Source organism: Petaurus breviceps, unplaced genomic scaffold (assembly GCF_028583685.1).
Source record: "Petaurus breviceps papuanus isolate PSGF00001 unplaced genomic scaffold, PetGlider_PUasm1.0 190, whole genome shotgun sequence".
Lineage (NCBI taxonomy): Eukaryota > Metazoa > Chordata > Mammalia > Diprotodontia > Petauridae > Petaurus > Petaurus breviceps.
This window is the reverse complement of record NW_027185810.1, coordinates 5,816,052-5,834,540: the sequence shown is the minus strand read 5'-3', so window position 1 is coordinate 5,834,540 and position 18,489 is coordinate 5,816,052. Positions and strand designations below refer to the sequence as shown.

Sequence of the window (18,489 nt, the reverse complement as noted above, 5' to 3'; positions counted from 1 at the left end):
GCCACCTAGATGCAGACAATCTTAAATTTCCTAAAGTTTTATGTAACTGTAATTGCCTTTTCACTTCTAAAATACTCATTTCCCAATAACATCCTTATTGCTGTAAATTGAATTCAGCATCCTGGACAAGGCCAAGTGCAATGCAGTAATTTGTTAGATCCTTTTTTTCCTTCATTTTGCCATAGTATTTGACAGTCAATTCAACTAAAGAGAAAAGGGGGGGGATCTTGGGTTCTACCCCACTCCCAGTTTTGCATCTCACTAGTCATATGAGCCCTGACCATTTGGCCATTTAACCTTTTGGGGCCTCATCTTCCTCATTTTAAAATGAAGGGATGGATTACGTGATAGGTAAATTACTTTTCTGTGGCGGTGTAAACAGAGTGGACTTGTACTTAGGAGGCCAGGATCTGAATCCTTTCTCAGATGCTCATTAGCCATGTGTCCAAGGGCAGGCCACTCAACTTCTTATAAATCCCAATTTCTACCTTGAAAATGGCATAATGATATTCACAATACCTATCTTATAGTGTTTTTGTGAAGAAAGTGCTTTGCAAACCTTAAAGCACTACTACCAAATGAAATATATTGTCCCAACTCTAAAGATGACCCTATTTTTACATGGCTTTCTGAGAGAAAAATAATTCTAATTGATTCTGGAATCAAAGGCTGAATTCTACAACTGTGGTCATCAATGACTGAAACTCTGTCACATGAACACAATGAAAGAATAGTTTTCTTGTGCTATGGATTCCCAAGAGAACATCTGTTGAAATGGGTTCTATATGATGTGGCTCCAGTCTACCTTTCTAGCCTCGTCCAGGAATACTGTCCTTCATGTAATCCACATTCCAAACAACCTGAACTGCTCTCTGTGCCTAGTCTGGTCATGTTCAATCCTATGCATCTGTGCCTTTCTTCATTCCATTCATCATGCCTGGAATGGACTATTCCATCTTTTCCCCTCCTAATCTTTACCTGATAAAGGCCTTCCCTTCAGGTACAATTCATATACCTTCTCCTTGAAACCTTTTCTCTACCTCCAGCTACAAGTGGTCTCTCCACATTTATCACAGAATTTTCTCCCCTCAATTGTTTTTTTTTTCAATAAATTAACCCATTTATTGTTGGACTATGGGCTACAGATATTTGATAAGATTTTACTGGTCTTTCAATTCCTTCAGTCTTCTGATGGCAGATTTGACTGTGACTGCAGAGGTGGTATTGTAGGTCCATGCACCACCAGCTACTGTTTTCATATAGGATCCACAGTGCCAGATACCCACAGCCTGTCTCTTCATTTTGGTCTTGCCACAGAAGGAGCAGGTATACTTGAGATGCTGGCTAATTTCAATTTTCTTCACCATTTTCCTGAAGGACGCACCATAACGTGTTCCATTTTTACCAACAATTCCGACCTTCTTGGTACATTTAGCCATGTTAGCAGTGCCGGGGCTGGAGCTTGGAGAGGCCTCAATTGTTAATCCCCTTTGTATTTTAGCAATTTGAGGATGTGTTCCCCCCCCCCCTTAGATTGTAAACTTCTTGAGGGTAAGGACTGTGAGATACCTATATTTGAATCCTCAGAGCCCCTGAGCAATGTCCATTTAAAAATATTTAATTATTTACTTTTAGTTTACAACATTCAGTTCCACAAGCTTTTGAGTTCCAAAATTTTCCCCCTCTTCCTCTCCTTCCCACTCTCCCCCTACCCCATGGTGGCATGCAATCCAATATAGATTCTAAAAATTCCTTCACATTAAACATTAGTCAAGTTGTAAAGAAGGATTAAAACCAATGGAATGAAAGAGAAAGAAGAAACAAAACAAAACAAGAGAGAAAGCAAGTAGTTTGCCTTCAATCTGCATTCAGACTGTAATTCTTTCTCTGGATGTGAATAGCCCTTTCCATCACGACTCTTTTAAAGAAGTCTTGTAGCTTTGCATTGCTGAGAGGAGGCCAGTCTATCACAGTCAGTCATCACAGATACAATGTGTCTGTAATTGTGTACAATGTTCCCTTGGTTCTGCTCTCCTCACTCAGCATCAGTTTATATATGTCTCTCCAGGTTATTATGAAGTCTGTCTGCTCCTCATTTCTTATAGCACAGTAGTATTCCATTACATTCATATACCACAACTTGTTTAGCCATTCTCCAATTGATGGGCATCCTCTTGATTTCCAATTCTTTGCCACCACAAAAAGAGCAGCTGTAAATATTTTTGTACATATGGGCCCTTTTACCATTTATATGATCTCTTTGGGATACAGCCTTAGAAATGGTATTGCTGGCTCAAAGGGTACACACATTTTTACAGCCTTTTGGGCATAGTTCCAAATTGTTCTCAGAATGGTTGGATCAGTTCACAACTCCACCAATAATGCATTAGTGTTCCAATTTTCTCACATCTCCAGCATTTATCATTTTCCTGTTTTGTCATGTTAGCTAATCTGACAGGTGAGATGTGGCACCTCAGAGTTATTCTGATTTGCATTTCTTTAATCAATAGTGATTTAGAGCATTTTTCATATGCTTATATAGATATCTTTAATTTATTCCCCTGAAAACTGCCTGTTCCTATCCTTTGACCATTCATCAACTGGGGAATGACTTGTATTCTTATATATTTGACTCAGTTCTCTGTATATTTTAGAAATGAGGCCTTTATCAGAGACTGGTTGTAAAAATTCTTTCCCAGTATTCTGTTTCCCTCCCAATCTTGGTTACATTGGCTTTGTTTGCACAAAACCTTTATAATTTAATGCAATCAAAATTATTCATTTTGCATTTCGTAATGCTCTCTATCTCTTGTTTGGTCATAAATTCTTCCCTTCTCCATAAATCTGACAGGTAAACTATTCCTTGCTCTCCCAGATTGGTTACAGTATCAGTCTTTATATCTAGATTGTGCACCTATTTAGACTTTATTTTGGTATACGGTGCAAGATATTGGTCTATGCCCAGTTTCTGCCATACTATTTCCCAGTTTTCCCAGCATTTTTTGTCAAATAGTGACTTCTTATCCCAGAAGCTGGGGTCTTTGCATTTGTCAAACAGTAGATTATTATAGACATTGACTGCCGTGTCTTGTATACCCAATCTATTCCACTGATGAACTACTCCATTTCTCAGCTAGTACCAAGGAGCTCTGATGACTGCTGCTTTACAATACAGTATAAAATCTGGTATGGCTAGGCCACCTTCCCTAGAATTTCTTTTCATTAATTCCCCTGATATTCTGGAACTTTTGTTCTTCCAGATGAATTTTGTTACTATTTTTTCTAACTCTATAAAATAATTTTTGATAGTTTAGTATGGCACTAAATAGGTATATTAATTTAGGTATTAGCAATGTCTTGTAAGCTGTGTTCATATTTAATACATTTTTGTCGAATTTAATTAAAATATTCCAATAAAATTATTGGAAACCAAAAGTGAAGCTAAAGTAAAAATGTAAGTGAATTGCAGGTGAGGTAGGGGAATACCAACTGGTTCTTTGAAAGGCAACACAGCTGATGACAGAATCCAAATCTAAACTTGTGTTTCAATTTGTTTGCAGACACAGTGTAGATGCATATTATAGAGACCTTAGAATGAAAAGGTTCAAGGCTATTTTCCTGGTACAGGCACTTTACCTTGTCCCAGATGATAGCAAAATAAACAAACACAATGTATTTTTTTATTATACTGTCATTCATTCTGGGTAAAAGCATGCCTGAAAAGTACAATTTGGTAGTAACAGAAATCATTTTCCTCTGCCTTAAATTATGGAAAAATCTGAAAAATGTTGCTTTTCAGTATTCTTCAGTTGATCTCAAAAAAGAAATTCTTTGCTACTTAGTCCATCAAGTGGAGAATGCTTTCGACAATGGTGACAACTCTGTGATGAAAGCTTTATTTCTTTCAACAGACACTATACACTTATCCTTTAGTACTGATTCAATCAGTAGGGGTTCTTAACCTGGAGTCCAAGAAATTTTAAAAAAAGTTTGATAAATAGATTTCAATTTAATTGACTTCCTTTGAATTTCATGTATTTTAATTTATACATTTAAAAACATTCTGAGAAGAGGCTTTATCAACCTGTCAAAGGGGTCATGACACAACAAACTGATTAAAATTCCCTGAACCAGTGAATCCTAGAGTGACAGAGACCATTCATTCTACTCCTCTCATTATGCATATGAGAAAACTGAAGCCAAAGGTTGTACATCTTGTAGATGGAAGAATTGGGATTACTTGCTGCTTATTGCCTGTCCTCTGTTAAGTAAGCATGTTAGAGAGAAAGATACACTCTGTACAACCAGTCTGTTTAAATAACAGGAGTTCTTAACCAGACTTTTTTCTAATGAACAACACTTCTTAGACCAATTCATTATTGTTCCACCCAAATTGGGAATGCTTTCCCTTTTATTAAAAAGTAAAATAACTTGCCCATTATGTGATTCTTTCAATAGCCTGAATAATTTTCCCATCATGTGACTCTTTCTTTAGCCTGAATTGGTGCAGATTAGTGGACAGGCATGAGATTTAACAAGGCATGTAATCTTAAGCTAATTAAAATTTATTTCAAATACATACCCATACCTATACACATTAAAATATTTATAGTAGCACTTTCTGTGGTAGTAAAGAACTGGGAACAAATTAGGTGCCTATTGATTGGAGAATAGCTAAATAAATTGTGGTACAAGAACATAATGAAATAATACTGTATTCTAAGAAAAGATGATTATGATAAATACAGAGAAGCACTGAAAGCCTTACATAAACTGGTAAAAAAAAATTAAGAATAACCAGAAAAACAACATAAAAACTGACTATAACAATATTAAATGAAAAGAACAATAATGAGGGGCAGCTAGGTGGTGAAGTGGATACAGCAATGGCCCTGGAGTCAGGAGGACCTGAATTCAAATTTGGCCGCAGATACTTACTAGCTGTGTGACCCTGGGCAAGTCACTTTACCTCAACTGCTTTCAAAAAAAGAAAAGAATGATAATAAAACAATGAAAACTGAAATGCCAAAGGCTATCTAGGTCTGGTATGGAATGAGAATCACATGATTAGAACTCGTGGTTTGTCTTTTGTTCTTGAAGAAGACCATGATATCGGGAAGATGATGCCATGACTTGAAAATGAATTTTGAGGTAGGGCTGTGCAAAGTCACCAATCTCACTTTCTCCTTTAGAGCCATCGGGGTTCAGTGACCAGATATAGGTCAGGACAATTGTAGACGGCCCACAATGCACTGGGAAACCTCAGTCTTTTTAAACTAACATCTTTCCAAGTTCTCACTTTGAACGAGGCAATGCTCATTCAGTGATTAGGGCTGTTTAAGAAGTAAGCCAAGGGATGGTCCCTTTAATAAAAAACATCACACTGGGAGGGAAAGACCTTCAGAGTTTATCAATATCTAACTAGCCAGTGGCATTTTGGGAGCCTTCATATCATTGAGACTCTTAAGAGTAAGGCTATTGCTGAAGGCAATTAAGAAAAATACAGCTGTTGGAGCCTTCTTAGATTCCTAGAGAGCTATCCAGTACTGGGGAAATGAACCAGTATGCCAAAGGGCACACTGGTTTGAGCTGCAGAGACCGCTAATGAGGAAGGGAGGCTAAGAGAGGTTCAACAGGGAGTTATTTATACAACTTGGTGACCTTAAAGGGAAATGAACCTCTTTTTGGAATATTTGATAAACATCTCTTCGTTAGAGAGTTTGGGCCTGCTCACTGGTACCATGTCAGGGGGAAAAAAGACAATTTTTTTTATTAGGTTTCAGAGACTGAGGGCACCCCAATATGATTTGGGGTAAGCCTACTGATTAACACACTTCTCTTAGACCTCCTTCACTTAGCTATTGGTTCTGGAGTCAGATGACCAGCTCTGGTTTTCTATTTGTGTGACACTGGGAGGAATCACTTTATTTCTCTGGGACTTGGTTTCCTCATCTACAAAATGAGGGGGTTGGACATCCTTGACTCTGGCACACAAAAGCAGGTGACCAGCCAGATTTGGTCCTCGGGTCATAGTCAATAAACACCTATTAAATGCCTTCTGTGTGCTAAGTCCAGGGAAAACAAATATGAAAACAAAAACAGAAAACATAACAAACCCACAGTTCCTGTCCTCAAGGAGCTCACAACCTAGCGTTGGCTAGGCTTTATGAATATTAAAAAAAAATTATCGTAAGGTGTGACTCTCCAAAGGGGAAGTGAAAAGTATTATACTGGGAAATGCACATGATTTAAAACAACAAAAATCAGCTTAAATTAAAAAAAAAAAACCTTCTTATCCACAATTCTATAGTTAGACAAAGTGCAATGTTTTGTCAATTTTACAATTCTTTTCAGCAGTGTAGTCAAAGCAGATACTTTAGATCAACCAGTCTGGCAGTTTGAACAGTCTAGTCACCCATCTCTATTATTCAAATGAACCACCTAATTGTTAAAGCTCCGCTTTACGATTTTTATATCTCTTATTATCCAGTTTCAAAAAAAGTCACTTCCTCAGTAGAATATCATGCCTATTACCAGATCAAGTTTTATAGATGGTATTGCATTTATGATGAAGGAAGTTTTACATTTATGTTTCCCTAGGGAAACTGGTATTGAAATACTTTTGTGATTAAATATCACACTGAAATTACCTCATGGAAAAAACACAACTAGATTGTACTAGTAAGAGACGCTGCATTGAAGTTACTGTATCTTTCTTTCTCTGATGACTCTTATTAGCTATTAGGGACATATGGACCTCAGAACCAACTCCGAAACTTGACCTTATTCTTTTTTTTTCTCTTTCTTTTTATAGGGCAATTGGGGTTAAGTGACTTGCCCAAGGTCACATGGCTATTAAGTGTTAAGTGTCTGAGGCCGGATTTGAACTCAGGTCCTCCTGACTCCAGGGCAGGTACTCTAATCACTGCACCACATAGCCAATACAACCTTATTCTTCCTAATAGTCTGGATCTATATTTCATCAGCAGTCACTGTTCCCAACAAGCTGGGATTCCTAACTCATTTCTGTCACTCATAGACATACAAACCAGTGAAACCTCACCAGGAATCTTCATTCTTTCAGGGATTAGGAAAATGAAATAATTCTCCCCTGATCAATTGTCTACATATTAAACCAGAGAAAAAGACACAATTACAAAATAACAGTAGAATTGAACCAACTGCTAGATACTGAGGGTCAGACTTTCTTGGGGGGTGATGTGTCCCACACAAACTCCTTTGATCAAGCCATGTCTCTTGAATACTGAGTTATTTCCTTTCTACAAAGTGGGAACAATATTTTTACTATCTACCTAGAATTTAGCTATCATTTTAATATAGTGCCTGCAATGTGCTAGGCCCTGTACAAAGTGCTTTGTAATTATTATCTCATTTGATCTTCCCAACAGCTCTGGGAGGTAAGTGTTATTATTCTCTCCATTTTACAGTTGAGGAAACTGAGGCAAATAGAGGTTAAGTGACTTGATCAGCTAGTAAGTGTTTCCGATTGGATTTGAACTCAGGTTTTCCTGATTCCAGGTCCAGCACTCTCTCCACAGGGCCACATCCACTTCCTGTTGATGTGAGAAAATTATATGGAAAACTATAAAGTACTATTTCAATGTGGATTTTTATTGTTATTAGTGTTACCTATGAAAAGAGATCACTCTGTTATAACTCCCTGGCAAAGCTAGAAAGTCAGTCACCAGCACTGGGGATTTCCATGTGCTGAGTCATACAACACGAGGTAAAATGATCCCTGGATTTATAGCCAGAGAACCTAGTTCTTCTCATTACGTATTGCATGTGACTTTGACCCTCAGTGCCTTGACCTTCAATGCCTTGATTTCATCATCTATAAATTAGGAAAATAATATGTATGCAAGCTGGTGTAAGGATCCAATAAGAAAATGCTCTGTAGAAATGTGAGGCTCCCTCTGCTTCCATGAAGGAGCTATCAGTTCATCAACAAGAAATATTTATTAAGCAAATGCTATTTGCCAGACATTGTGTTAGGTTCTGGAAATAGAGGAATGAAGAATGAAATGATCTCTACTTTCAGTGAGTTTATAGTCTAATGGGGGGGGGGAAACAAGTAAACATCAATATTAAGTTTATAAATACAAACGTACTGTGTTTAATAAATATAAACACAATTCAATACGATGTAATTTGAGAAGGAAGGCATCAGCAGTTGGGGGGGGGAGGGATGAGAAAAAGCTAAATCTGTGGCTATGGCTACAGCTATGAGGTAAAGAGGTTACTTACAACCACTGCAGCTGCATCCTAGAGTTTCAGTACCTTTTTGCATCAGATCATGCAAGTCTTCCCACGCTTGTCTGAATTCACTGTTTCATAAAGCACAGTAATGTTTCATTACATTCATGTGCCACAATTTGTTTAGCCATCCTCCAATCAATGATCATCTATTTTGTTTCTAAATTTTTAAAAAAAGTGCTACTGTAGAATTTTTTTGTGTAAAGAAACTTTCTTTTTATAATTGAATTAAATGGATCACGTGCTTAAAAATGGGATCTTTGGGTTAAAGACGAGTGATGTCAAACTCAAATAGAAATGGACAGCTGCTGGCACATTCGACATAGAAAACCTCAAATTGTCATTATTCATATTGTACTTTTATTTATTTTGCTACAAGTTTTTCAATTGCATTTTAATCTGGTTCATCCCACTTGGGAGTTTTGTTGACTCTGACTTTGACATGTCTGATTTAGACATTTTAACTCACTTTCATAGCAGAATTCTGAATTGCTTTCCAGAATAGCTGGACCAATTCACAGTTTCATCAAGAGTACATCAATGGTAGCTGTCTTTAAATAACCCCTCTAATATTGTTATTTTTACCAACTTGTAGGATGTAAAGCAAAACCTCAGAGTTGCTTTGATTTGTATTTATCTTATTGTGAGTTGGAGAAATTTTTCATATAATTGTTAATAATTTGCAATTATTTTTTTAAAGAACTGTTTGTTCATATCTTTTGACCACTTCTTTATTGGGTAATGGCTTTTAGTCTTGTGCATTATTGTTACTTGTATATCATAACCTTATCAGAGACATTTGATACAACAGTTTTTCCCCAATCAACTTCCTCCCTCCTTATCCTTTGTTGTTCAGTTTTTCACTAGTGTCTGAATCTTCATGGCCTCATAGACCATATTACTGTCCATAAGGTTTTATTGGAAAAGATACTAGAGTGGTTTCCCATTTCCTTCTCCAATGGATTAAAGCAAACAGAGAGGTCATGCAGCTAGTAAGTATGTGATTTGAACTCAGGTCTTCCTGACTCCTGGTCCAGGTCTCTATCCACTGCCCCTTTTCTTATTCGAATTACATAAATTTTGCTGTGCAAAACCTTTTCAATTTCATATAAAGTCAAAATTATTCATTTTATCTTCTGTGATCACACGATTGTCTCAAAACACTATTTAAATCATGTCATTCCTCTTCTCAAAAGCCTGCAAAGGTTCCCTTTCACCTACTGAATAAAGTCCAAACTGCTTAACCTGACATTCAAGGCCCCTCTACAATGAAATCTCAACCTACCTTTCCAGTCTCATTACCTGTTTTTTCTCTATAGGAACTTTATTATTTACCCTTTGGGTATTAGCACATATCATTCTTTCTATCTAGAATGCCCTTCCACCATCAAAATCCATTTCATTTCACAAGTCCTAGGTCAAATGCCACTTTCTCTATGAAGCCTTCCCCTGATACTCCATCCATAAAGAAATTCAAGCAACATTATATGGAAGTAAACTGCAGACAAGCGGCTGATTTGCATTGCTGGAGAGTTTCTTTCATGGTTGATATTATAGGTCCTGACCAAAAAATATATTATTGAAAACTTTTCTCCTATCCCCTTCCCCCAGACCTCACTAGAACACTTTGCTCTTTTTTCTCTACTTATTGTATTATTTATGCAATAGAGATATTTACATGTCATATCCCCCTACTAAGCATAAACTCCTTGAAGGTATGGGGCATGTCTTTTCTAAACTATTTCTCTTGCCTAGTGCTTGGAATGAAGTAGGTGTTTAATGTCATTCAGTAATTTTTCAGTTGTTTCAGTTATATTTGACTCTCTGCAACCCTATTTGGGGTTTTCTTGATAAAGATACTAGAGTGGTTTGTCATTTCCTTCTCTAGCTCATTTTACACATGAGGAAACTGAGATAAACAGGATTAAGTGACTTGCCCAGGATGACACAACTAGGAAGAGTCTGAGGCCGGATTAGAACTCAGAAGATCAGTCTTTCTGACTCCAGGCTCAGTATTCTATCCACTGTACCTCCTAGCTTCCCAGATGTTTAATAATATTGGCTAAACGGAGTTTCAGTCTAATGTCACTAAGAGAGTATACAGTGGGAAAAGCATCTGATTTGGAGTAATAGGATTTCAGTTCAAATTTCACATCTGATGTTTACTTCCTAAAGTTTGCTTAACCTCTATGGGGTTCAGGTTATTTACATGTAAAATTAGGAGGCGATAAAAGATGTTCTTTGAAGTACATTTTAGTTTTAAATCTAATATCTCATGACATCTTATTTCCATATAATGCACATCTCCTTTTGACAAGACATCAAAACATGACAGACCAGGTTTTGTGATTCTCCACCCCCCCCAATATATTATACTCATTTCTGCAATGAATGAGGCAGTTAGGTTATGCAGTGGGTAGAATACCAGGCGTGGAGTCAGGAAGACCTGAGTTCAAACCTAGCCTCACACATTTGCTAGCTGTGTGATCTGGGTAAGTCACTTAACCTTAGTTTCCTCAGTTTCCTCCTCTGTAATTTGGGGTAATAAAAGCACTTACTTCCCAGGACTGTTGGGAGGATAAAATGAGATAATAATTATAAAAAGAAGATGAGTTGTCTCAATTTTCTCATCTGTAAAATGAGTTGGAGAATTAAATGGCAAACCACTCCAGTATCTTCGCCAAGAAAATCCCATATAGAGTCATGAAGGGTTGGAAATGATTGAAACAACTGCAAAATAACAAATTGTAAATTGCTTATAACAATTCCCAGCACATAGTAAGCACTATATAAAGATTATTTATTATTAATGAATCGTGGAATTGCAGAGTTAAAGGGGGCTTTAGTAATTTAATTGCTCATATAGGTGCAGTGATGTTAAGTGGCTTATTCAAAGTCACATAACCAGTTAAGAGTAGAAATAAGACTGGACCCTGGTTTTCCTGATTTCCCTCAATTCACTGCTCTTTCCATTATACCAGAGATACGTGAACTACTTTGGGAGACAACTGGTCACTTGTTCACTAAATCTGTCAAATATTTTTTTTTTTTGGAGGGGGGAAGGTAGGGTAATTGGGGTTAAGTGACTTGCCCAAGGTCACATGGCTAGTTTTTTTGTGTTAAATGTCTGAGGCCACATTTGAACTCAGATCTTCCTGACTCCAGGGCTGGTGCTCTATTCACTGCGCCACCTAGCAGTCCCAATCTGTCAAATGTCTTATGACTACAGTATTTATATTTAAATAATAGATCGATAAAAAAAATTGAACATGTTTTATCACTTCTCTAGCCTCAGTCAAGAAAGTGAGAACTAAATAAAATTTAGATTTTTATGATTTCAAAAATGTTTCAAAAATAATTATTATTAAGAAGTAAATTATAGGAACTTTGAGGGAGGATGGAAGTCATTTGGTCATATGACCAACATGTAGAAATAATACCTTCAGAGCCAATGCCAATATATTATCATTAAAGTTTTTGTGGCTGGAAATAAAAATAAAATAAGGGTAACAGAAATACTTTTCTCCTTCCTAAGTGAGAAAGGGAAATGAATATTGAAAATCATTTTAAAATGGCTTACACTGTGAATCCTACCAAGGTTCCAAAAGTGCTTAATAACTGCATTGGGAAGGGCTATCTTACTCCCAGCTGGTTTTGTAACAGTATGATCATTTAGCTATTTTCATATGACTCAACAACTGGTCAGTTTAACAAAAGATAAAAAGTCACATCAGGGAAAAACATATGTCAGGCCAATGGATTGGTGTCCTGTAGATGAAATACAATCAAATGCCTGAGTTTTCACTTTTTGGCCTCATGCAGAGAGCTTAAATGTCTCCTCATTTTATACTGAGGATTGTTGTTATTCTAAAAGAACAATTATTAAATTTAACATTTTTCTTTCTTTTTTCTCCTTTAAGTGAAGGACAAGCTGTGTTAATGCCCTTCTTGGACTGAATGGTGAGGAGTTTCTCTCAGGTTAAAGAGTAATTTAAATACACCATTTGGTTCATGTTCCATCCAAGTAGAACTTACAAGATCTAATCTTTTCTAAACTTGCTATGTTCTTCAGTTTACTAGAGCCTTCTAATTGTAGTTATTAGTTCTCCCTTTTATGTGGTCTTCTCTGTCAATAGACTATTGAGAATACAGTAAATTAAGCCCAAACCAGGGGCCAAACATATTGCAGCAGACGTTAAATCATAGACTTGCTACCCCACCCCCGCCTTTTTTTTTTTGTAGCACACGTGAAGCAGCTTTCAAGAGTTAGGGACAGGATTCAACATGATGCACATTTGTGTCACTTATTTAATATAATATAAAAACCTGCTGGCCTCTCATATTACCAGCCTGCTCAATCAGGTATGTCAGCTCTTTCTAGGCAACAGGTGTGTTCTTGAAACAAAGTTCAACCCCCATTCTTGGCTTATGGGAAAGGCAGCAGCTGCAAGCTTAATGTTCATGACACATGGCCTATAAGACACAGAAAAAATAAACTGCTTGTTCAGAGTGTTAGTAATACACAGATGGGCTATGGCAGCCTGGATTCTCTGCTATGGACCCACAGCCTGAACCTGCCTGCAGGGGAAAGGTTTTGTATTTTTTTTTTCAGAGTTAACAGTGAGAAATGCAAATTTATTTTCAAATCTATTCCACAGAAGCATGATCATATTTTTAAATATTGCCTCATTTGAAATATCATATACAAAGATGATTATGAAATTCTAACTGATGTTTGGAGGGAAGAAAAGTATTGATCATCAAGGTCATCCACAGAGTGAGTGAACTCACTACAGATATCTTACATATACTGTATACGTAAGATACAATAAAGGTCCTCAACATTCTCCAGTAAGAATTTTTACTAAAACCTTTTCATGGTAAGAATCCACTTCTTTGGGCATTGATGAGAAACTGCTGATATTAAGGTATTTTTTTTTCTTTTTTTTTTTTTTTGCTTTTTGGAGGGCAACTGGGGTTAAGTGACTTGCCCAAGGTCACATGGCTAGGTTTGTGTGTGTGTGTGTGTGTGTGTGTGTGTGTGTGTGTGTATGTGTTAAGTGTCTGAGGCTGGATCCGAACCCAGGTCCTCCTGCCTTCAGGGTCAGTGCTCTATTCACTGCGCCACCTAGACGCTCATCTGATATTAAGGTATTATAGAGTACTGGGTAACTTTTTTTTGAGGGGGGAAGGCAAGGCAATTGGAGTTTAGTGAGTTGTCCAAGGTCACATAGCTAGTGTGTCAAGTGTCTGAAGCCATATTTGAACTCAGGTCCTCCTTACTCCAGGACCGGTGCTCTATTCACTGTACCATCTAGCTGCCCTGGTATTGAGTAACTTTGAAGCACAATGTGTATTTTAATATTAAAATAATGATACAAGAATTACTTGAAATGGCTACAAACAATAAAAATAATACAACTCTAACAAGAGCTAGGGAAGTTCTAAGCTTAGAAACTCAGTTCTAAGCATAGAGTTCAGCTTAGAATCTCTTGTTTGGCAGGGCTGAAGATCAATTTAATTTAATAAATATTTATTGAATGCTGACATCCCATTTTTTATGTTAATCTAGCAGATATGACCATGTCACAGCAAGAGAGAAGCATGATGATTTTTTTAACCTCTCAACATTCCTTATAAACACAAAACCATCAATGGACCAAATGTAATGCTTACATTGCATTATGCTATTATTGGAGTTTCATGGGGAGCATGGATCTGACACTGATCCTTCCTTCTTTTCCAATTGCTTCCCCAGCTAGAACATTTTAATTAATAAAATGAGGACAGTGATAACAATTTTACTCTTTCTCAGAAACAAATGCACCGTCTTTAAATGTGTGTTAAGGATTATAGAAATATTTATTGAAAAGACTATAATCATAGAGGTAACCTGAGATCCCTTGAAAAGTCTATATTGGAAGTCAGAAATAATTGAGGAACTTAGAGTTAGATAGAATATTGGAGGTCAACCACCTAGTCTAATTCCTGTATTTTACAAAGGGGAAAACTGAGGCCCAGAGAGGTGATATAGCTTATCCGAAGTTCACAGAGGTAGTAAGTAGGACAGCCATCATTCAAACTCAGCTCCTCTGACTCCAGATCAAGGATGTACAATTAAGGAAGGTACAATTAGGGAAGGATGTACAATCAGAGAGAGTTCTTTCCATTTTAAAACCAGGAGAAGATTCTTCTCAAAATGTGTGCTGATCTCATACTTGCCTATCTAATTGCTGGGTTCACTTCAAATTCTTTAGCTCAAAGCAACTCCAGCCAGTAAACTTATGCACAATTGGCTAGAAATGTTAACTTGAAGCATTAATATTGAGAGCCAGAAAGGACTTAAGATAGCACCTCATTCCCTCCACCCCCATAAACCATTTTTTTTCAATTACAGATGTGGAATAAGAAAACCAGAAAGGTCGTATAACTCATTGAAGCATAATTAAGACTAGAATCCTGATTTCCTGACTCTAGGTCCAAAGTCCTCTTCACTTCACTTCTCTACCCCAAAGAGAAGAAGAGATGATTATAAAAACTTTTGCTTCCTTCTCTGCCTTTCCCCCTTCCACCCATTACTCTTTTATCTGCTGTGGCACCCTTAGGCAAAGCTATGTGCATTTATTCTTTTTTAGATTTACAAATGAAGGAGAGTCAGGAAAAAAATGCCAAGGATACAAGATAGGTGAGTTGTGTGTGTTTTTTTTTTAAACTTACTCTCTCCAAGCCAAAGTTTTACTTGAGAATCAGGTTTCTAATTGCATTTAATACTACTGTTAGTGCTAGGCCTGGCTGGTTGCTGGAAAATCTATAGGTAGACAGATGTCTGAGCTACAATCCTGAGCACCTTAAGCAGAAAAAACAAAGGCAGAAGAAAAATGAAGGCTTTGGTGAGCACATTATTTTTTATTCATTTGCTTCTTGGATCAGATTTGTAGCAACTACAGTCATATACCAACCGGCCAGTAGACCATTTAAAAATCTGTAAAAGCTGGAAACATGCAACAAAGGACAACAACACAGTGACCCTCTGCCTGGTTTTTCAGATCGGAAAACTGAGGCTACAAGGTCACAAAACTAGAAAGTGATGGAGGATTCAAACCCGGGTCTTCCTCATTCTAAGTGCCAGAGCTCTATTCACTTGACTATGCTTCCTAGAGTCAAGGCCAGCATACCAAAAGGACTTCACTTGGTTACCAGTCATTCCCTTAGTATTATGCAAGAAAATCAGAGAATACTCACGTGAGCCTCCACATCCCCTGCCAGGATCTTACTGTTCCTCAGAAACTCAGCAACCATGCCATTCATCAACTTATCAAAAGCTTCCACTGAGGGCGCAACACCTTTGAAAGAAGGACACTTTATTACTCCCTGGTTAGCTCAGGAGAACAGCTGTTCCTATCCTTCCTGAGATGACAGGGCTTAACTCATCTTGTTCATGCAATCGCTCATTTACTCCCTCAGTATTTATTCAGCACACACACGGTACATGACCACATCAGGCAGTACAGCTTAGGTGATCCACAAGACAATTATTTGTTTTCCTACTTTTCATTTTCCTCAGTGACAATTGTAACTTAGCTGCCATCATACAGCCTTGCAAATACTCACTGCTAGGTCACTCACTTAGGGAAAGCAAGGGCTACAGAATCATAGAATCATTAGATTTTAAGAAGTAACAATCAGTAATAATCAGTTTATTGTCTTGCTAATTTTGTGTACCATGGGTGGGTGTGAGAGTATGTGTATGTATATACTTACGAAAAATGACTAGGTGCTACCAAATATATCATACATAGTATCATAATGGCTCGACTGGCAATGAGCCTAATCCTCAGGTGAGAATAACGGTGAATTTGAATGACATAAAGGGTTGACATTTTTTTCAGCCATTAATTACAAAGGATTTCTGGGCTTTTTCATCTGGGATGTTTCTGTGTAAGTCCCTGTTGAAAAAGAGATTTCTGTTCATAACACTTAAAAACTCAGCTTGACAACCACCTCATGAACAATCACTATTCCATAAAAATAAAATACTTTTCTTTAACACCAGATTAGTTGCTCCTGAGGGGAACAATACCTTTTTTTCGGGTCCTACTTGTTTGGTTTTGTATTTAATTTGGAAACCTCAGATAGAGCCCTGCTTTCCTGTACAGAGCCTAAAAACTCTTGTTCGAGGTGGTTCAGTGTTTTGTTCATGTTCACATAGCTAGTAAGCCAAGAAACTGAGATCTGCACTCCAATATTCTGACTCCAAAATCAAGGTTCTTTCCCCTATCTAACAGTGACTTCCATAGCCTCTGCAGATTCAGGAATGGATTAGATTAGGATTTCCTAACTTGGAACCCACTGCCTTCTGCCCCAAGGGATTCACAGATAGGTTTCAGGGGGACAATAAATTTATACGGGAAAAATTATATTTCCAATTATTAAAAAATATTATTTTGAGAATAGGTCCATAGGTTTCACCAGACTGTCAGAGGGGTTTATCACACAAAAAAGATTAAGAATCTCTTGATGAGATGATCTCTATGGCCCTTTACAATCCTAACAATCCATGATTATGTAATACTCCTACCTATTAGCACCAGCCCCCAAATTTCTTACCAAATCTTTAGCAATTATTAAATAAATCTACGATGCTTTTGTGAGAAGGCTGCGCGGTGGGGCTACAACATAACATACTCATTAGGGTTGGCATGGGGGTGGGGTACATTGCAGTAAGTTTGTTGAGCTTCCCACATAAAGAAAGGTACAATGAGAACCTGTGTTCTAAATCATTGTTACTATAATCATTTTAAAAACCATTTTAGCTATAAAACAGTACAATTAAATTACATGTGTACATTACTAATTAATTAGGGGAATTTTGAAAGTAAAGGAAATATTATAAATTGTACTAGGCATATTATTTCACCACTAAAGTCCTACTCTGAAAAATCTCTGTGGTTAAGAGGTGGCTCTAAATTCTTACAGGCGCTGCTAATGGGGAAAAGACTTGTAGGAAAGTCTTTCAGTATGTGTTGGCAATGGATTGTGAATGGCTGCTGAGAGAAGAGAAGAGAAGAGAAGAGAAGAGGTGTACAACAGTTGCTGTGGGGAACAAGATAAAGAATTATCAAGAGTAAACTAGAGGAACTGTATTCAGAACCGGGCGGACAGCTGGATCAAAGAGGTGTCACTTATGGTTTCATGTCAAATTGGAAAGCGGTCTCTAGAGAAGTGCCCCAGGGATCTGTGTATGTATTGGTTAACATTTCTATCGGTGACTTAGGTTAAGACATAGATAAAATCCTCATCAAATTTTCTGAAGACACAAAACTTGGAGAGATACCTAACACAAAGGCTGTATAACAGGATCATAGATTTAGAGTTAAAATACACCTTAAAGGCCAGCTCTTTCATTTTATAGTCAACTGAGACCCAGAGAGGGTGACTTGTCCAAGGCAACATAAGAAGTAAGTGTCATAACTCTGATTTAAACCCCAGATGGCAGAGTCAGGATTAAAAAAAAAAATTTCTATAGGCTAGGACACTGGGCTAAATCTATTAAGGTAAAATTAAACGGGGATAAATATAAAGTTTTATACCTGGTTTTAAAGAAGTGACTTCACAAGAACAAGAAAGAGGAGGCATGGTTAGATAGCACTTCGAAAAAGATCTGGGGGTTTTAGGTGACCAAATGTGATGTAGCAGTCAAAAAAATAATGAGATCTTGGGCTGCATTAAGAGAGATATCACTTCCAGGAATATGGAGGTCATAGTTCTACTGTAGTGTGCCATAGTTAGACTATATCTGATGTATTGTACTCAGTTCTGGGTGCTTTGGTTTAGGAAAGAACACTGATGAGCTGGAAAGCAACCAGAGGAAGGTAATCAGGATGGTGAAGGGCCTCCTGAGTCTATGCCACATGAAGACTCATATAAGTATAACCTGGAGGAGATAATACTCCGAGTGTGGGTGGGGGCACATGATAGCTGTTGTGAAGTAAAGGGCTGTCATGTTAGTCATCAGGCTTTTTAAAAAATTTTGCCACATTCTTAGCATGATTAAGATTAACAAATAGAAATTGCAAAAAGGCAAATTTAGGTTAGATTTAAGGAAAATCTTCTCCCTCAGTGGAAATCTTCAAGTAAAAGTCGGATGATAACTTGTCAGACAGTTGCACTGGTGTTCTTTCTGGGGACTTGATGGTTGCTGAGGTATCTTAA

At 37.3% G+C, this 18,489-nt stretch overlaps 1 protein-coding gene across 4 annotated transcripts in view; it reads right to left on the bottom strand.

The window, feature by feature from the left end:
• CAP2 (cyclase associated actin cytoskeleton regulatory protein 2) overlaps positions 1-18,489 on the bottom strand; it is a 157,729-nt gene that overhangs the window by 101,889 nt on the left and 37,351 nt on the right. For all 4 annotated transcript variants that reach the window (XM_069092464.1, XM_069092463.1, XM_069092466.1 and 1 more), the window contains exon 3: positions 15,520-15,620. In XM_069092464.1, the coding sequence (XP_068948565.1) occupies positions 15,520-15,620 (101 nt within the window). The remainder of the gene's footprint in view (positions 1-15,519; positions 15,621-18,489) is intronic.